The sequence below is a fragment of the Rana temporaria genome, chromosome 8 (assembly GCF_905171775.1).
Source record: "Rana temporaria chromosome 8, aRanTem1.1, whole genome shotgun sequence".
NCBI classification, from domain to species: domain Eukaryota; kingdom Metazoa; phylum Chordata; class Amphibia; order Anura; family Ranidae; genus Rana; species Rana temporaria.
The window spans coordinates 141,948,301-141,969,874 of record NC_053496.1 but is presented as its reverse complement, the minus strand read 5'-3'; the positions used below and the strand labels follow the sequence as shown (position 1 = coordinate 141,969,874).

General features: G+C 42.8%; 1 protein-coding gene across 1 annotated transcript; it reads left to right on the top strand.

The window, feature by feature from the left end:
- The first annotated feature begins 10,559 nt into the window (after positions 1–10,559).
- Positions 10,560–21,282, top strand: LOC120909127 (pepsin A-like). Its single transcript, XM_040320791.1, has 9 exons — positions 10,560–10,671; positions 10,785–10,938; positions 11,025–11,142; positions 15,481–15,599; positions 15,949–16,148; positions 19,766–19,882; positions 20,056–20,200; positions 20,287–20,385; positions 20,927–21,282. The coding sequence occupies exons 1-9, from the start codon at positions 10,616–10,618 to the stop codon at positions 21,074–21,076; spliced, it is 1,158 nt and encodes a 385-aa protein (XP_040176725.1). The 5' UTR covers positions 10,560–10,615; the 3' UTR covers positions 21,077–21,282.
- The last annotated feature ends 292 nt before the right edge of the window (positions 21,283–21,574 follow it).

The window sequence follows — 21,574 nt, the reverse complement described above, 5'->3', positions numbered from 1 at the left end:
CCATCTCTAGGAAAAGGGGGGGTTTTATTCTCACGTTTTTCTGATAAAAAAGCCATCAGGAAAATTTTGATTAATTTTGAACCTGAAGCAAACGAACATGTACGCAAGGTATAAATGATTCAAAATGGAGCCAATTTACACCACCAGAGATTTGTTAATTCCTATGGTCTTCATGGTCTCATTGGACCTAAGAGACGCCTATCTTTATGTCCCCATTCGAAAGGAGTCCAAGCAGTTTCTCAGGTTTGCAGTGAAGAATGGGTTCAAGACCCTCTATTTTGAGTTCAATGCTCTGCCCTTCGGATTGGCGTTAGCACCACGTATCTTCACAAAAATTCTGGCAGAAGCTCTGTGGACCCTGAGATCAGAGGGGATTCATATATTTTCCTATCTGAATGACCTGCTGATCTTTGCAGACTCAGCAGACGAGGTGAAACAGAACCTGAGCAGAACTATCAGACACCTTCAGCAGCTGGGGTGGCTGGTAAATCAGGACAAGTCACAGTTGGTACCTACTCAAAGTATAGTATTCCTAGGATACCTAATAGACTCGACTACATCCACAATTTGTCTGACGAAAGAAAAAGTGTCAACAATAATTGCAGAGGTGAGCAGCCTCTGCGCATGTACAGAGACCTCAATTCAAGGTACAATGAGGGTCCTTGGTTTGATGACAGCCGCCTTCCCAGGAGTCCAGTGGGCACAATTCCATACTCCAGCACTTTAGGCATTCATGCTTTCTCTCTGGGATGGAAGGAAGGAATTTCTTCAGTGGCAGACCCTGCAGGAAGTAAAACTCTCAATAGAGTGGTGGTTGATCCCTGCAAATCTCTCTGCAGGTCGACTTTGGTCCCAACACAGCCCTCTGGCGGTCACCACGGACACCTGCCGTCAGGGGTGGGGAGTCCATTCAGGCACACAGATGGCCCAAGGGGTCTGGAAACGGCAGGAGACCAGCCTCTCCTCTAATGCAAGGAAGCTGAGAGCAGCTCTAAAGGCTCTAGTAGCCTTTGGTCCGACTCTGAGGGGAAGACACGTGCAGGTAATTTCGGACAATATTACCACAGAAAGTTACACCAACAAGCAAGGAGGTACAAGAGTCCCAGGTCTTATGAGGATAGCAGAAAAGATCCTTCAATAGGCGGAGGCAAATCTCTTATCCCTGTTTTCAATTCACATAAAAGGGGAAATAAATACTATGGAAGATGTCGTAAGCGGGGATATTCTGTCTCAGACAGAATGGTGCTTGAATCGAACAGTGTTCAAACAGATAGTGCAGAAGTGGGGAATCCCACAGATAGACCTTTTTGCTACAAGGCAGAACAGGCAGGTGGAACAATTTTTCTTCCTTCGGATAGATCATCTCCGTCTGGGCCTAGATGCTCTATCCCAGTCCTGGGAGGCAAATCTGGTGTATGCGTTTCCACCTTTTGCCCTCATTCCAAAGATTATCCGGAAGATAAGAGTGTCGAGCACAAAGGTTATCCTGATCGCAGCATTCTGGCCAAGGTGGTCTTGGTTCTCAGGACTACTAAGACTCAGCAACACGGAGCCTTAGAGACTGTCTTACTGGACAGACCTCATATATCAGGGAGAGGTGAGTCATCCAGAAGTGAGCTCTCTTTCTCTGACGGCCTGGCTTCTGAGAGGGAGCTGTTAGAGCAGAGAGGGTTATCGGCAAAATTAATCGATACCATTCTTAGCATCTGGAAGCTGTCCACTAACGCAATTTACAATAAAATCTGGAAAAAATTTGGGGCCTGGCGCATGCTCAATAACAGAGTGTCAGGAGCCATGATCCCGCCGGTACTAGATTTCCTCCAAGCCGGAGTAGATCTAAATCTTGCAGTCAGTACCCATAAGGTGCAGGTATCGACCCTGTCTAGCTGGCGGTCGGTCGGACGTGTCCGGTGAGTCTGTACAGACGACCGAACACGTCCGACGGACAGGTTTCCAGTGGATAGATTTCTTAGCATGCTAAGAAATTTTGACCCGCTGGAAACTAGCCGATCCACCGGACAATTGTCTGCTCGGGCCTACACACGACCGGATCTGTCCGCTGAAACTGGTCCGGTGGACCAGTTTCAGTGGATCGATCCGGTCGTGTGTACGGGGCCTAAACCTTGAAAACAGTGGTTTTGGTGGCCCTAGTCTCCACCAGGAGGGTTGAGAGATACAGGCGCTTTCAGTGATTGAGCCCTTCTGCATCATCTTGCAAGACAAAATGATCCTCCTGCTGGACATGGGATTTCTCCCCAAAGTACCGTCTAACTTCCATAGGTCGGAAGAGATCGTGATACCATCATTTTGCAGAAATCCTAAAAACGGAGGCAGGATTTAATAAGATAGATGTCAGGAGATGCTTGATCGCTTACATAGAGCGCAACCAGGAATGGAGACGTTCCACCAGCTTGTTTGTTTTGTTTGCAGGTTCAAAAAGGGGTAAAGGGGCATCTAAAAATACCATTGCAAGGTGGATGAAGTCAGCCATCACGGAGGCATACAAAGCAGCATCCCGGACATCTCCGTTTGGAATAAATGCTCATTCCACAAGAGCTGTTTCTACTTCTTGGGCTGAAAGGGCAGGAGCGTCTCCCCTCCAGATTTGCAAGGCTGCAACCTGGTCCAGGTTCCAGACTTTCGTAAAGCATTACAGACTGGATCTGTGCTGCAGGCTGTGGTCTCGCCCCCGTTAGGTAGTCCTATTTTGTCCTCTCTGTAAGCCATCTTTGAAGATGACTTGGAAAAAAAGTGTTATTACCTGTGAGCTACTTTTTCCAGGAATCTTCCAGGACGGCGTCAGTTCTCTCCCTTCTTTGTTGGTGATTAGCAATGTAAAACAGAGTAAAAATAAAGCTACGCTAAGGGTTTAATGATTGCTTATTCTGAAACCTTCAGTTATTTGTTAATACTGAGGGGCTAATACATGTGTGATGCTTTTATGATGTGGATCATGTGTTTCCTGTGCTAGGTGGGAAGAGCCTATCTCTCTGTATGCCGCCATGGAAGATTCCTGGAAAAAGTAGTTAACATGTAATAACACTGTTTTCTCCACCTTAAAGAAGAAGTAAACCCTCTTTTAAAAAAAAAAAACACCCTGCAAGGCAAAGGCATAATGAGCTAGTATGCATAGCACACTAGCTCATTATGAAGTACTTACCTGAGATCGCAGCACACACAACGGTGCTCGGTCACCTCCTCCATCGACGCCATCTCTCCACGAGTCACTTCCGCATATCGCGACTCCGGAGCTGTGACTGGCCAAAGACGTGATGACGTCACTCCCGTGCATGGGAGCCGGTGCCACCACTATCGGCATGATCGCAACGGCACGCTCAGTGCGCCTGCGCGCCGTTGTCTACGGCACATGCGCCATAGACATCGGTGCCTTTCTTTTGCGAATATCTCGTAAACCAGGTAGGTTTAGGAGATATTTGTTGCACCTACAGGTAAGCCTTAATCTAAACTTACCTGTAGGTTAAAGTGGTCTGTAGGGGTTTACAACCACTTTAACAGTTAGTGTACCCGGGGGTGCTCTAGTTCCTATTACTTCCATCAGAGGGAGGTGACAGTCAGCAACAGAATTCTGAGGAAGTATACTTTGGCTTGATTGATGGTTTGTTAGTGCCTCAATCATCTGGGCACAATGTCATCATGCATACAGATAATTCCTGGGGTGCATGGGCACCTGCACAAATTTCAACTAGAATTCTGCAAGGGAGGGAACAGGATCGAAAACCGTTAATAACAGTGTTACTCAGTATGAGTAGCGGTCCACGGTGATGAAAAGTCCTGAGGAAGTCTTGGTCCATTAGGACCTTTAGACTGGAGAATCATGTTTGCAAGAAAGTCAGGAAGATGCACTGCAAAGGACTTTCGCTCAAGATCAGCAGAGATTCCGAGCCAAGGAGGGTATACCTGAACGCTCTGGGGGTTCAAACAGCCCTTTTAGCACTTTGGCCTTACTACAAAGAGTCAATGAAGACCAGTCTCCTTGCAGTTGAGCAACAGGGCAGTGCTCAGTTCCAGGGGAAACTCACGGCAATATGCTATTGAGAGAGGTGAAACCCATAATGCCTGAGACGGAAGATCACCAGCAAAACTCCAGAAGCAGTTTACCTCCCAGTGGATTTTTTGAACAAGTACAAGCTTCCCAGAGCACAAGGAGTGGGTCTACTTCCCAGGTCTTCTCTGACCTGGTCCACAGGTGGGGCCTACCACAGACGGACCTCCTCGTCTCCCACAGTAATCACAAACATTGGGTATGTCTGACTTTGTTTCCGTTCCCCAAGGCGCAGGGGGCTGATGCTCTGGTCTCTCCCTGGGACTTTAATCTAACCTATATATTTTTCCCAACATTTCCCGTAAATGAGATTCCTCTTGAGGCTGTCAAGAGAGGACACGGTTGTCATAGCCAGTCCTCCATATTGACCAGGAGGCCCTCGGTTTTCCCTGGCCATTCATTTCAGGATACAGAAGACATTTCCCCTCCATAACCTATGCAGACTGGGGCTGCAAGCAGGGGCACTAAAAGGGGAGGGTGGGCAACTCTGTTTGCTCCAGTTTCACTCCAGAGTGATCTCTACTTTGTTGTGTGCGAGAAGACATTGGCCCGGATTCACAAAGCACTTACGCCGACGTATCTCGAGATAAGCTGCGTAAGTGTAAGTATGCGCCGTCGTATCTATGCGCCGTGCCCATAAACTGAGATACACCTGAAAATAGGCTTCATTCGACCGACGTAACTTTCCTACGCCGGCGTATCGTGGGCGCATATTTACGCTGGGCGCATTTGCCGCTCCTATTGATTTTCTATGCACATATGCAAATGAGGGAGATACGCCGATTCACGAACGTACTTGCGCCTGGCGCATAATATACACGGTTTGCGTAAGTCGTACATCCAGCGTAAAGTTTTTCCCCATATAGGAGGCACAACCCATGCAAAGGTATGGACCAGGGAACACAAGCCATCGTATCTTTTGTCGTTTAGGTTGTACGTGAATATGACTAGGCGTAGGTTACGTTGCATGGGGTCACGCATCATTAGCATGGCTCACGCCCACTTCCACCTACGCTGGCTTACGCCGAGGAAACCCAGCGTATCTTTAAGAGTGAGTGGGAGCAAGTGCTTTGTGAATCCAGTGCTTGCCTCTGTGCGCTGTGTCGGTGTAGCGTATATTAGATACGCTACGGCGGCATAAATATGCGCCGATGTATGTGAATCTGGGCCATTATATATATAAAATATATATTTTATTTATATATATATATATATATATATATATATATATATATATATATATATATATATTTTTTTTATTATTTTTTTTCCAGAAGGAGTAGAGTTGGGTCTTGTAGATCATCTTGCAACAAATGTAGCAACAGCCTGCTATTTAACAAACAGCTGGACATTGCCTAACTTTCCAGAACATCATACAGGAAAGTCACAAGAACTGATAATTTTAAGAACTTTGAAGTAGTATCTGTCCACAATTGTCCCTTTCAGGTCATCTAAATAATCCTTTTGTCATTCCAGCTGGGAATCATCAAGGGAAAATTTTTACTGCCTGGACCAGGACTGCTAGGTGTCGCGAGCCTCCATCAGCGACGGTGGAGCACTCTACCAGAGCGGTTGAAGCCTCATAGGCAGCACATTCAAGAGAATCTATGGTGTCCATCTGTAGAGATGTATCGTTGTCGTCCCAACATTCCTACTCAAACTTGATGGAATAAAGGGGACTTTGAGGGGACTTTGTAGGAAGGACTATTCAGTCCTATGTCTTATCCTAATTAGAAGATTGGTTGGACAAGTAGATCCCACCCTGTCAGCTAGTTATTTATCACTAGTATGCTGCCATGTTTGCGACAGGTAAACTAAAAATTGTATCAAATACTTACCGTAATTTTCCTTTCCTGACGCCAAACCATGGCAGCATATAAGCCCACCCATGTGCGTTCTGGTATGTGGCTTGTTACAAAGAATGGGGTGGTGGCTAACCATGCCTTCATTTATGCTATTCACTGGTCCTGAGGGAATGGTCAAGAGGCAGAGCTCTATCACTAGTATACTGCCATGGTTTGGCACCAGGAAATGAAAATTACGGTAAGTATTTGATCCAATTTTCCATTTTATTCTCCTCTGGCTCTTCTGTCTAGGGATGAGCTTCGTATTCGAGTCAAACTCATTCTCGATTCGAACATCGTATGTTCGATCGTTCGTTGAATTACGAATGTTTTGGGCCGTTCGCGCCAAATTCGAGTGACGTGTCACGGCCCATAATTCACTGTGGCATCGCAGTGTATTGCTGGCTGATGATTGGCCAAGCATGCACTATGACCCGCATGCTTGGCCAATCACAGCTTGCAAAAAACAGAGAGCCATAATTGACCAAAGCCAGGGTGGCTTTGGCCAATTATGGATTAGGGGGTTTAGTACATGCCCCACACTATAAAAGGCCGTCTGCAGGTCGGCCTTGTGTAGTGTGTTTCGGTGGTTAAGAGAGAGAAGACAGAGAGAGAGAGAGAGTGTCATTTTTTGTAGGTAGAGCAGGCAGGCAGGCTAGTCAGTTAAAGTTACAGTGTGTAGAGGATATATATGCATCCCAGGTGTTGTATATATATTTATACACTGTATAGTTTAGCTAGATCCACTCTTCCTAATTTAATGACAGGCAGGCAGGTGATTGTGCTAGCTGCAGTATTCTCACGTGGTGTACTGCCTGTGTCCTCTGCAGTGTGCACCTAAAGCTACGTGGTGTGTGTACTGCCTGTGTGCTCTGCAGTGTGCACCTAAAGCTACGTGGTGTGTGTACTGCCTGTGTCCTCTGCAGTGTGCACTTAAAGCTATGTGGTGTGTACTGCCTGTGTCCTCTGCAGTGTGCACCTAAAGCTACGTGGTGTGTACTGCCTGTGTCCTCTGCAGTATGCACCTAAAGCTATGTGGTGTGTACTGCCTGTGTCCTCTGCAGTGTGCACCTAAAGCTACTTGGTGTGTACTGCCTGTGTCCTCTGCAGTGTGCACCTAAAGCTACATGGTGTGTGTACTGCCCGTGTCCTCTGCAGTGTGCACCTAAAGCTACATAGTAGGGGGCGAGTGGGGGCGAGGGACCAATAGCTGAAGTTGGACCCCGCGCCACCCATTCAATGGTTTGGGAGGGACTATCTCGGTACTGATGAAAATACATAAAACATAATAATGTAAAAGAGTTTATCAATATATAAGCATTGCAAAAACAGATAAAAACACTTCAATGACGTCGACTAGTTTTGCGGGGTTGCCGCTTCGTCAGGACTGCCAATCTAAAGAGTAATGCAATAAGAGTATGTAACAAACATCAGCAATACAATATACAAGTAATAAAAAAAACATTAATAATCGCTTACCAAATGAGTCAATTGATAATATGCGGAAAGCAGGCGGCCCAAGGGATTCCCCCCGCGGCGGACAAGGGGATGGTAGATTGTGGAAATCTGGGTGTAAATAAAAGTGGTATGTCTAAACATATAGGTATTGAGCCTTATAGAATAAGTGGACTAGGTAGGATGAGGACGGGGGAAGGTGTGTGAAAGGAAATGGGGAGAGGGAGGGAAAGGGGGAAGGGGGGAAATTGGGAAGGGGGGAGAGAACAAGAGAGGAGACAGAGGGGGATAGAAAGTAAGAAAGGGGGGGAGAGGGGGGGAGGGGAGGGGCATGGGAACGAGGGTGGGATGAGGAAGAGAGGGACAGGGGGACGAAAGGGGGGAGGAAGAGGAGAGTGGGAAAGGAGGGGGGGAGAGGAAAAGAGAGCATCCACAATTAAATAAAGAAGGAAGTGGTTCTTCAATTAATAAAACTTACCACGGTAAAGGCTTGTGAGGAAAATAACCAGGCCATAAAGAAAAAAGAGCCTGGTGATATCATCCAGATATGCCGGGCAGAGGGTATGGACAAGGCAGCACGGTGGGGGGACTATGAGGGCGCAATGAGTACAAAAAGGTCCAATAATGCTGGTGAAACCAGTATTATGTCATAAAAGGAATTTATCCATGTAAATGACAATTGCATGGTAATGCATGGACTGAGAGGTAGAGTGAGTTGCGCCAAGGAAGAACCCCAATATACTGCCAAACAAGTCCTGAGACTGTCACGGCCATGCCATCGGACCGCCGATGGACAGATCCACATTACTTACCTGATGGCCGGTCGACCATTAAGTAAGCCATCCCAACCCGGAGACGCTGTAGGCGCCGCCTGGCGGCCGCATCATGGCGTCACCGGGTCAGTCTCCCCACACAACGCAAGTGCGCGGTTAGTGCTACTGTGCGTGTGCGATCAACTCGAGCCAAGGGGCAGGGAGCCCCGAGCCGAGAGGAAGCAAGAGGGGGTGAGACAAAGTGTCACCCCCGCCAGGGGAGACACAAGTCCGCCGCGATTAGGAGGTGCAGGCAGCCGAAACCGCATCAAAATGACTCAGAGGGTAATTGAATACAAGGGAAATAAAATTAAATAATAATGGTATATAAAAAAATGTAAAAATAGAGCCACATTCTCATTGCAGCTAGGCTTACGATCACATCCAAATGGAGGTCCAACTTGATTCCCAATAAAAGCGAAGTTATACAGCGGGTGAAGGTACAGTACTCGTACGAGAAATACTTTGCTATCCAATCCCACTCGGTCGCTAAGTTTTGCGACCAGTGGGAACCTTGGACGTCTAAATTCCAGGACTAAATCATAACCATGGATCATTGAATAGACCTTTGGCCCTGTTTTTTTTCATTACTGAAATCTATATATCAGTAGTCAGGCAAAAACTAATTAACAGCTATTCACTCTGTCATTCTTCAGGTATTCTCCTCTCTTCTACTCTCTCCTTCTACCTCCCTAGTCCTTCTTCCTTTCCCTCTACCTTCCCTTTTTTGCCTTCTTCTTCTCTCTTTTTTGTTTGTTTTTCCCTTTTATCCCTTTAATTTGATGTTATAACCCTGGTTCATTTCTTGGGTGCTATATAACTTAGCAACCTACATACTGGGTTGAAATACTTTGCTATGCCACTTGTGTTATAATTAAGTTTGTTGGATAAGTGTAGTAGTGGCAAGATATATGGTAATCTTGTGGTTCATGCTGATTCCCATCACGGAAACTTTCAGTGGGGAGGTGACGTCCACACCTAGCAGTAGGACGTGCTTCCTCGTTTACCTGACAATCTACGGTGGGGGTCTCCGTGAATCTATGGTCAATGCCTTGAATGTTGTTTTTATTATTCCCACTGCTAGTCTACGCAAATATTCGTTGGTTCTGCATTGACAAATGTTGAAAAATTGTATGCACTTGTATTGATTTATGCAATTTTGTATTGTCACTCTTTTTTATGAACCAATAAAAACTAATTGAAAGAAAAAATGTAATAATAAACAGTAAAGGTGGGGGTATAGATCCCACAAGGCAGAATGCAGCTTTTTTAAAGCTACATAGTGTGTGTACTACCATTGGCCTCTGCAGTGTGCACCTAAAGCTACGTGGTGTGTGTACTGTCTGTGTCTGTGCTATTTTTATCAATGATTTTCATCCATATTGCAGGGACCAGACATTACATTAAAGCCGCAAGCAGTTTTAAATTACTTTTTTCTTATAGTAATCTCATTTTGTGCCGGGACAGTTCTAAACACGTGCCACTTCACAGGCATACTATAGACACCCAGCAGGTACGATATTTAAAGGAATTTTTTCACTTTAAGCATCATTAAAATCACTGCTCCAGAAAAAACGACCATTTTTAAAACTTTTTTTTCCATTGATACATGTTCCCTGGGGCAAGACCCGGGTTCTCAAACACGTTTTACGACAATAACTTGCATATTAGGCTTTAAAATTAGCACTTTTGAATTTGAACGTTCGAGTCCCATAGACGTCAATAGGGTTCTAAATGTTCGCGCGAACGGTCGGTCCGTTCGAAGGTTCTGGTGCGAACCGAACGGGGGGATGTTCGGCTCATCCCTACTTCTGTCAGCTGGACTTTTAAAAACTGCTGTTTCATGTTACTTTTTTCTGTTTACATGGACATGAAAGTGCATTGTATTTAGATAAATATGAATTTACCCAGTTATAGAGAGAAGAGATCACAAGGTACCATACTTTATGAATTGTATCTTTTCCTTGTTGATAAAGCGGTTTATAAATGTAACTGCCACAAATTTGATCATATTTTTATAAATGTTACAAATATATACACTTTTTTTATCAGTCTTCCTACGTTCTTTTTTTTATTATATAAAAAAAAATAAACAGTTTGCGTGTTTGTCTCAAAAGCTAGACGATAGATTTTTAAGTTAGAATACATTTGAAAACCTCAGCTAATTCTATCGCAAAAAAAATCTCTATTTGCATGTGGTATGTATCAATGACTTTCTGTGATTCGTATCACATGCCTACAGTGCTTTGCTAAAGTCTAATATTTAATCAGTTCAAGTTTACAAATTTGGCAGCCCTAGCCTCCTTCAAAAAGGTGATGGAAGATTTCCCATTAGATTTAGTTCTCTTGAAGGACACAGGGTGTATTCATAAAGGTGTATATAAAGAATTGTTGATTGTTGATGATAAGTTCTCACTTTGGTGTCTGAGTAGGACAGAGTCATGAAGATCCTTCTGCTCTTGGGGCTGGTAGTTCTGGCAGAATGTGGTGTGGTAAAGTATGTAACAAAAGGGTCATTTTCTAAATTTTAACACAACAATTTAATGAGTAATTGTATATACAGAGTAGTATTGATATGTTAAATTTCATATTTAAAAAATCTTTTTACAGGGTTTCCCTCAGAAAAGGAGAATCTTTAAGGGCCCGTTTAAACAGACTAGGATTACTGGGTGACTATTTAAAGAAACATCACTATAATCCAGCAACTAAGTATTTTCCATCTTTAGCCCAGGCATCTGGTGAGCCCCTGCAGAACTACATGGATGTGAGTATCCAACTTATTTTCTCATGCAGCATTTTTTAAATATATTTCTCTCTCAAAAATGATTCTTAAATTTGTTTCTCTGTCAGATTGAATATTTTGGAACCATTTCCATTGGAACCCCACCTCAGTCCTTCACCGTTATCTTTGATACAGGATCTTCCAACTTGTGGGTTCCCTCTGTTTACTGTTCCAGCCCAGCCTGCAGTGAGTAATGTACAATGAGTTTACACTAAAGGGATAAATCTGACACAATTTTTTTTGACGAGTGGGAAAGGGATAGAAACTCGGTTATGTTTTATTGCTCCATTAGTAAAATCTCTACAACGGGTGCATAAACAGTACTAAAATATTTTTCTAAAGTAGAGTCAGGAAGAGTGAGAACCTCTGCCAGTTTTTTATTATTATTTAATATCAAATGAAGATGGGGAATTGGAGTCTAAGTGGATGTTAAGTGGATGGTAACAAAAAATATACAAAAGTAAAATAGTGTACTTGGCAAATATTCTCCACTGAGTAAATGATGGCCCTCTCATATAACAATACTTATGCCACGTACACAGAAAAGTCCGATGTGAGCTTCGGAATTTCTGCCAACAAAAATTTGAGAGCTGGATCTCAAATTTTCAGACGGAAAAAATTCCAATCAGAAATTCCAATCGTCTTTAGCAATTCCGACGTGCAAAATTCCGACACATGCTTGGAAACAATTAGAAACATGCTCGGAAGCATTGAACTTAATTTTCTCGGCTCATCGTAGTGTTGTACGTCACCGCGTTCATGACGGTCGAAAGTTCAGAGAACTTTTGTGTGACAGTGTGTATGCAAGCCAAACTTGAGCGAAAGGTTTTTCCGACGGAAAATCTGATCGTGTGAACGCGGCATCAGGCAATTATATTACAATTATATGTATTTATACAAATGTTTATAAGCATTCTTAACAGCAATGGCATATCAAAATATCTAAGGGGCTAAACAACGCAACACAGAATCCACTGTTAATGTACTAAAAAAAAAAAAAAAAAAGGCAAATAAACTTAGCCATAAATAACAGTCCTCTATTTAATTTCAATAGTTTTTATTCAAGTTTTTCACAATACAAAGTAAGGACCATGGCATTGACTTTAACAGTGTATAGTTTTGTAGACAGAGTAGCATACAGTGCAATCACGGATTGTCCGCCTCATTCTCAGATGAGGCAGGGTAAAACATAAAAAAAAGAGATAAACTCGCACTTAGTGTAGCATGAGACAGCAGCAGGAGCGGTGTCAGTGGCTTTCAGATTTTTGTTCCCTAGCACTGTGCTCTCTCTCCTACTGGGAGAATAGAAGTTTTAGTTTGCCTCACCTGTCAGCTGCCCGTTGACAGTGAGGGGAAGTGGGTAATGCATACCCCCCCCCCCCACACCCATTGCACACTGCCGTTTAGTGACAGTTCAGCACAGCCTATTTTAAATGTTGTGTGACATACTTCACGCTGCGCCCCATCACCTCATGGGCAGAACTTGAAGGAGGTACCAGTGTGGCTGTAGGCAGTAACGGGATGTGGTGGATAGGAAGGGGTGGAGGGAGGATGTGGGGGGTGCTGGGGGTAAAAAAACACCTTCGCCTGTGTAGACAAAAATCTTTGGATAGACCCCCGATCTGCAGCACTTCCAAATGTCTGAATACAGGACATTAAAAATCTCTTACAATAATAGGTGTGCATATCTCTACCCCCCCCCCCTCTCCCCAAATAAAAATAAAATCATAAATGTATCAAATACAGTGTTTTTGCAATCATAAGTTTATCAATAAATATCCACATTAAAGATCAGTGCTGTGTATACTGAAAGTGTATCCCTTTTTGTTAAATAAACTATGCTTATTGAGCTTTGAGGCTTCTTCTGTGTTACTTTGGTACTGCCTGTGGAGAGCTGTGATGGGTAAAGATGAGCTCCAGGCTCCCCCCGCCCCAAAAAATTTTTTTTTCAAAGTCAGCAGCTACAAATACTATAGTTATTAGGGCACTTGCCTGTCCAGGCATCCATCGGTGTGTCCTCACCAGAGCCGATTCTTCAATCGGCTATCGAGTGCTGGCGCCACCATCTTGCCTAAGGGAAACCGGCAGTAAAGCCTTTCGGCTTCCCAGTTGGTTTCCCACTTCACATGCGAGAAGCGTGCTGCCCTTTGTGAATGGGCCACAGTCATCTGTAATCTGTAAAGTGTCCCAGGAGGTTGCGGGGGAACTTACGACATACAACTCAGTTTTCTGCGGCGAACTGAGCTGGAAGTGTGGGTACCTGTGAGAAAAAATGTGGCAGTGGAAGGGGGGGACAGGCAAGCGGAGCTTCCCCTTTTGGGTGGAGCTCTGCTTTAGGAAATGAGATAAAGTGCCTGTAGCCGATATTCATTGGTGTTACTTGAAGCTGACTGCCTGGACCCTTATCGTTATACAAAAGTGCAAATTGATTTTTTTTATGTTGAGATCTGAATTTCTGGTAAGAAGTTATGCATTGAGGGAGCAGCACCGGAACATGAAGGACTTTATATGAATTTGAATATCACTAAAAGCACATTAATTCAATTGGTGGACTTTTGGTGAATTTTCCTTTGACTTTTTATACATATGTATCAATTTTTATTTTATTGAGTGTTCATTTTTTAGTATTTAAAAAATAATTTATGATTTTATTTTTATTTTGTGTGTTAATGGAGATATTCACCTTTTTTTTTTGTATTAGACTTGTATTAATGTCCAGACCTAAAAAAGAGAAACTGCTTCAAAATCCTTGGTTTAAATGAACCAGTATTTAGGATAAAATTCTAGATGCATCATTGTAATTATAATCCTAATATCTATGGAATATAATTAGATATGAGAATATTCAGTGGTGTATCTGGCACCCAGAACTGATCAGGAACCCCCTTAAAAAATGGTTTGCAAAAATAAAGTGGCGTGTAGATCACACCACACTGAAATGTTGGTGTCGTCAAATTGCACCAACAGTGGGAGGGGCTTAGAAGGGCATAGTTCAGTAAAAAAAAACTATACTCGGCACACATATGTCACAGTCCTTTTAATCCACAAAATATGCGTTAATAATTGTGCCACGAGCACATGGGTCAGGAATGCATAATGCACTTTACAATCAAATTTACCCCTTCTTCCCAGTATAAATCGTAATCCCCCAAGCCCTTATCCCCCAAAGTACAAATCTCCCCTAACACCCCTAAATCCCCCTTCTTGGCCTACTCCTTCAGTAAAAATCCCCCCCAGCAAAAACCCGGTCCAAGCACAGACCTCTCAGTACAGACTCCTCAGCACAAACTGACCCCCCAGCACAGAACAATTAGTACATACTGACCTACCTAGCAGACAATACCCCCAGCGCAAACCCCTCAGTGTAGACAGAACCTCCCAGCACAGACCCCCCCCCCCCAGTATAGACTCCTCAGCACAAACTGACCCACCAGCACAAACCCCTCAGTACAGACTGCCCCCCTCCCAGCACAGTCCCCTCAGTATAAACTGAACCTCCCAGCACAGACCCCTCAGTACAGACTGACCACCCCAGCACAAACCCTTCAGTACAGACTGACCTCCCTAGCAAGGACAGATACCCCCCCCCCCCCCAGTACAGACCCCTCAATACAGATGGACCCCCAGCATAAACTCCTCAGTACAAACTTCCCCCCAGCACAGACCTCTCTCCCAACTCTCCCCTGCCATGCCAGCCTCTCCAGTACAGACCCATCAGTAGTAGAAATCACACCTTTTCTAGTATACACTCCGAAGAAAAAGCACTCCCCATTCCCCGCCCCCAGTAAAGACCCCAAATGGCTCATTCACACTTTTTTTGCTCTTTAAAGAGCAGACCACTGTCGGATCACACTTCAGGCAGCATTTGACAGTCAATGAGGAGGTGTTAAATTGCCTGATGCATCACCAACTAGTTAACATCTTGATCCGCTGTGCCACAAGCTGTGAGGGGGGTAGCGCAGTTCAATTGTGGTTGTTTGCCACCCCCAACCTCATATTGTAGAACCCCCCCCCCCAGTAAAGACTCCTCACAACCTCCCAATCCGCAAGTAAAGATATCTCTCAGCACAGTCATTCTCCATTCCTCCAGTACCTGAGTAGTAGAGACCCCTTCCCCCCCATACAGACCCCTCAATAGTAGAAACATCCCCTTTACCCTCAGTACAGACCCCCTTAGCACAGATCTATCCCACCTCCTTCCCAAACTCAGTCACCAGGCTATGCAATAGTCAGAGTGAGAGGAAGTCATTTTGACTCTGTCATGCAAGCAGAGAGGGCACGTCTTCTCACTCTGAGCTCCACTGTCAATAAAATTGTGCATATAATATAGACTAAATATAACCACATTTTTTAATTTCTGCTCTAAATATGTTAAATAACATTTAAGATCCTGACACTTTCAGTTAACACAGTAACCCATACATTTTATTACTGTACCACTTAACTTTGTGCCAAGGTGCAGAAAAAAAGTGCATGGTTATGCAAAGGGAAACCCTGGCCCCACTAACATTTTTTTTCTTTCAGCCAATCACCACATGTTTAACCCACAGAAATCATCAACCTTCCAAGCTACCAACACCCCAGTATCTATCCAATATGGCACTGGTAGCATGTCTGGGTTTCTTGGATATGACACGGTGCAGGTAAGAGCAAGAAGTGACTAAAAGTCTTACATTGATTACAGTAATGATATTGTTATACACTTAGCAATGTATATATTTAAAAAAATTACAGAGCTATTTCTCCTGTAAAACTGAATGTACTTTCATACTAGTTGTGGGACGGCCAACCCTGGTGAATCTAGCAATTCTTGCGAAATCCCGCTGAAACTTGTGATGGCATTATGATATCGTAAACAAGTTGCTCTCTCAGTAGTAGAGAATTGATGTACCCTATCTATTGTTTAACTGTCCGAAATACATTCCTTTAGGTTAAAGGAAAATAGTTTAAATTTTAGCATTAGCACATACTTTGTTCTTTTTATACCCTCAGGTTGGAAACATCCAAATCACTAACCAGATTTTTGGTTTGAGCCAGTCTGAACCTGGATCATTCTTGTATTATTCTCCTTTTGATGGAATCTTGGGATTGGCATTTCCAAGCTTGGCATCTTCTCAAGCTACACCTGTATTTGATAATATGTGGAACCAGGGTCTCGTCCCTCAGGATCTCTTCTCTGTCTATCTAAGTTCGTGAGTGAAAAATGCTATTTTAAAAGTTGCATTCAAGGCCCCCGAATTGCAGCTTGGACTCAAACTGATAAATTATTCCAATCCAAAATCACAAATTTAATTTTAAGTAGTGGTAATATACTTCAAAGAGTGAAAATGGTAAAATTAGAGGTAAAGTAGGCAAGCTAGTAATTTAAGTTAAACATTGCTTTTGAAATCATTTAGAAATGCTGTATGTGTGCAACTCACACACACAAAACTACTTTGTTTTGAGTCTGGTCATATTCAAACTATTGGGACTTTTATGCTAAAAATTGAGTGCTGAGTTTGAACTGGTAAACCAGAAAGGACTCCAGTGTAGATATACTGTAGCTGCAATCAAGTCACTTATTTGCACTGTTATAGGTGCCTGTACAGAGAGTTCCACACTGCAATCAGTGCAGTCAATACTAAAAAGGAAATATGTACTCCTCTCCACAGAAGAAATTTACATATCTGATACCTTAATGGAATATCTAATCATTTATAAAAGTTTTATATTTTATATACAGTATTTCTGCTAAAATGATGGATATAGAAATCTGTCAGATATGGACACGTGGCATGTCCCTTAAAATTTCTCTAGCATGGACCCTAGAAGTCCTGATTTTACCTGCATTCATTCTGAAGGGTTGCACTATTTTAAATGCAAATTTTTAGCAGACGGACAAGGCTACTTTTAACATAATTATTGAAGGCTTTAAAGAATGTGATTTTTGTTAGATTGTAGTGAGTGAGCATGAGTGAGTGTAGAGTTGGTCCTTGATAGAAAGCAAAGGTTTATTCGCTGATAAAGTTAAGGATTCACCCTCAAATTTCCAATGTCAAAAGATAGCCTGAAGTTATTATATGAGATGTGGAACCTAGATTTTCCATTGAAGATTTTAGCTTTAAGGTAAATTACTGCCATGCACTGATCATCACATTGAGAATTGTGGTACACCGTTTGCCTATAGCTTCCAAAATGACTATCTGAATACCTGTGCTAAATGGCAAAAAGAACAACTAGCCAGATTCAGTAAGACTTACGATGGCGTATCAGTAGATACACCGTTGTAAGTCCGAATCTGCGCCGTTGTATCTTTAAGCGTATTCTCAAACTGAGATACGCTTAAATGTTGCTAAGATACGACCGGTGTAAGTCTCCTACGCCATCGTATCTTAGCTGCATATTTACGCTGGCCGCTAGGGGCGTGTACGTGTATTTACGCCTAGAATATGCAAATAAGCAATATTTGCATATTCTAATAAGCAATATACGCCTATTCACAAACGTACTTGCGCCCGATACGCCATTTACGTAAGGCGTATTTCAGGCGTAAAGATAAACCACCAAAAAGATGGCGCAGCCAATGTTAAGTATGGACGTCGGAACAGCCGTCAAATTTCACATCATTTACATCGTTTGCGCAAGTCGTACGTGAATGGGGCTGGGCGTAGGTTACATTCACGTCGAAAGCATTGACTATTTGCGACGTGATTTTGAGCATGCGCACTGGGATACGTCCACGGACGGCGCATGCGCAGTTCGTTAGGCGCGTCATTTACGTCGGGTCACGATTCATTACCATACAACACGCCCACTACCAGCCTACTTTGAATTACGCCGGCCCATTTACACTACGCCGCCGTAACTTAGGACGCAAGTTCTTTGTGAATACGGTACCTGCCTCTCTAAGTTACGGCGGCGTAGTATATCTGAGATACGCTACGCCCGCACAAACTTAAGCCAGTCTTTCTGAATCTGGCTAAACTTGTATAAGCAATGCTATATATTCAGGTAGCTGCTGTTATACTGTACTGTGATAACAGAACAGTGTGTCCAAGATTGTGACAAATCCAAGAGTTCTACCTACATGTAACACATATTATAACATACAAAATGTCTACAGTAAAGTGTCAGTGCTTCGTGATCACTGAATAAATAGTGACACACAATGGCGCTTCAAATAGAAAGGTGCTTCAAAGTGCCGAATACTCCAAGAGAGACAGACCACATGCCGTTCACGTCCCACTAAACCAGATAGTTTTGACCCTTGTCAAATGGAGCAGAGCACACAGGACCAGGAATGTGCAGCTGTTAGTGCCCACAGAACAAAAAAACTCCTGCGCTCCGGTGTTTCGCTAGACAAGGATTACGTAGTCCAGTCTTTAGTTAGAGACAAAGGGGCAGATCCACGTAGTGTATCTAAGATACACTACGCCGCCGTAACTTATCTTTTTTCTTCAAATCCTCAAAGAATTCGCACCGTAAGTTATGGCGGCGTAGTGTATATTTGGCGGCGTAAGGGCGCAGAATTCAAATGGCTGTGATGGGGGCGTGTTTTATGTAAATACGTTGTGACCCGACGTAAACAACGTTTTTTTTTGAATGGCGCATGCACTGTCCGTGGGGGTATCCCAGTGTGCATGCTCGAAATTAAACCGGAACAAGCCAATGCTTATGACGGTGATGTCATTCTATGCAAATCCCTATTCGCGAACGACTTACGCAAACGACGTAAAAAATTCAAATTTAAACGCGGGAACGACGGCCATACTTAACATTGAGTACGCCACCATAAAGCAGCTTTAACTATACGCCGGAAAAAGCCAAACGCAAACGACGTAAAAAAATGCGCCGGCCGGACGTACGTTCGTGGATCGCCGTAACTAGCTAATTTGCATACTCGACGCAGAATTAGACGGAAACGCACCTAGCGGCTGGCGGAAAAAATGCCCCTAAGATCCGACGGCGTACTAAGACGTACGCCTGTCGGATCGATCCCAGATGCCGTCGTATCTTGTTTTGTAGATACAAAACAAAAATACGAAGCGGGAACTTTAAAATTACGTGGCGTATCACTAGATACGCCGGCGTAATTCTTTTGTGGATCTGCCCCAAAGTCTAGAGTCTTGAGCCCTCCTCAGAACAATGGGTGTCCGTATAGCTACAAAGAAAAAGAAAAGGAGGAGGGCGCACTGACCTAGTGCATTACCAAATGTAAAAGCTTTCTTAAACGTGAAATAATAGTCCTACTCACAAGCAAGCTTAGGTACACACTTTTCTGTCAGTAAAGCTGGATCACATGGCATCTACAGGCAGGACTTGATGACAAGAGGATTGGACGATACCCTGAAAGGCTCGTCAGTGCCTCCATAGATCTTCCTTCAGCTCTATAGCGTAGTTGAGAATTGCCCATTGTATTACCTCAAACACTTGAGACACTGGAGTTCTCCAGATCAAGTATGCCAGAGAAGGGAGCACCACATAGTGAAGTATGTAGATTTTATTTAATAACAAAAGGAAATGTATTTAAATATGTAAAACCATCATAAGCCTAAAGAAACTCAGAAGTTCCTTTCATCCAAGATGACTGCTAGCTCCTAACGACGTCCATGTGGTCTGTCTGTCTTGGAGGATTCGGCACTTTGAAGAACCTTTTTGAGTCACTATTGTTTTACTATTTACTGAAGTGATCACGAAGCGCAAACACTTCACAGTGGACTTTATTTATGTTATATTATGTGTTACATGTAGGCAGTACTGTTAACTTGTCATCCCAGTTTGCTATACATGTTTAGTTTAATTTTACATGTATTGTTTTTTCCTCTTCTAGTCAAGGGCAGAGTGGCAGCTTTGTTCTCTTTGGTGGCGTAGACACCTCATATTACACTGGAAACCTGAACTGGGTCCCTCTCACCGCAGAAACATATTGGCAGATAACGGTGGATAGGTAAGAACAGACATCAATTGAGCTGCTTTTTGCACCATGATTCTTGTACATATTCAAGAACTAAAATGTATTTATCACATTTATGAAACTATACAAAAGGTCAAAGTGGGTCACTCATCTATTTAAAATATATATATATATATATATATATAATTTTTTTGTTTTGTTCATAGCATATCCATTGGAGATCAGGTCATTGCATGCAGTGGCTCCTGCTCAGCTATTGTTGATACGGGAACATCTCTTCTGGCTGGACCATCTACCCCTATCGCCAACATTCAGTACTACATTGGAGCAAGTCAAGATTCAAATGGACAGGTAATTATTCATAGCTTTTGTGTTGAACTGGGCTGGAGATGTGTGTGTGTATTTCCATAACACTTATCTTTACATTCTGTATTTAGTATGTTATCAACTGCAACAACATCAGCAACATGCCAACTGTTGTGTTTACAATCAATGGTGTCCAATATCCACTGCCAGCAAGTGCATATGTTCGTCAGGTAGGTTCTTTAGAGTAATACTGTAAAACATATTTTAAATCTTTTATCAAACCCATAGATATGTGCGATGGGGCCTTTACTGAATATCAATGTCAATTCCTACAACAATTCAGAATACTAATTGCGTACATATCATTTGTATATAAGATTCTAAACTATATACTGTATAAATTCATTGTATTCAAATTTATTTGCATACAATGCAAACTTAAAGTGGAAGTAAACCCTCCTATTGTTTTCAGCCATGGAAGCCGCCATCTTGGCCTCTGTTTAATCTGCAACTGCCACAATGCTGCACATGTGATCAGTTATGAAACCAGCCATTGGATGGTTTGACAGTTTGGTTGAGAGCACAAGCAAATGTGACATCTAGCATTTCCGGTATGCCGGGAATGTTAACTGTTTTTTTAAACTATCAAATAGATGGTTTTACTTCCACTTTAAGAGTTCTCACTCTGTAACTTGAGAGTTCTAGGTTTTCCTTCACAATGTTTATGATAGCATGACATTATTTGTTAATACATGTTTTCATATTCCACAGAGCCAGCAGGACTGCACCAGTGGATTCCAGTCAATGAACCTGCCAACCAGTTCAGGAGATCTGTGGATTTTGGGAGATGTGTTTATCCGAGAATACTATGTGGTCTTTGACAGAGCCAATAATTATGTAGCAATGGCACCAATTGCATAAAAAAAAATAGCTTTTTCTCTGTTATTCCCTTATCTATTCTCTTTAATATAAATAATAACATTGTCCTTCATAGCATTGCAGATGTTCAGCTGTTCTGTTTTAATAAAAAATAACTTCTATCAGTACAACCCCAACTATAGCTTGTTTTGGATTGAAATGCAACATTAGGATAACAATGTACAATAAAACATCTTTGAGCATTATGAGTAATGTTATATTATAAATTATTAAGTTTAAATAGATCGCTATATATTTTTTTATATTATTATGTCAAGGCAAAGCTTTTTTTGTACTTTTTTAGTTTTAATTAGTGAGGAAGGCTTAGAATCTTTGCCATGTTTGCATCGCTGTGCTTCCCTGCTGGGGTGGGTGATTCATCCTCTCCTGAGACCTGTGACCATTGACACTGATACTAAAAGTATGTGAAAACCAACATTTTGTTTCATGATGGCAAAGATTGAGAGCAAATCTACCTTATTGGGACAAATGTTCCACTGA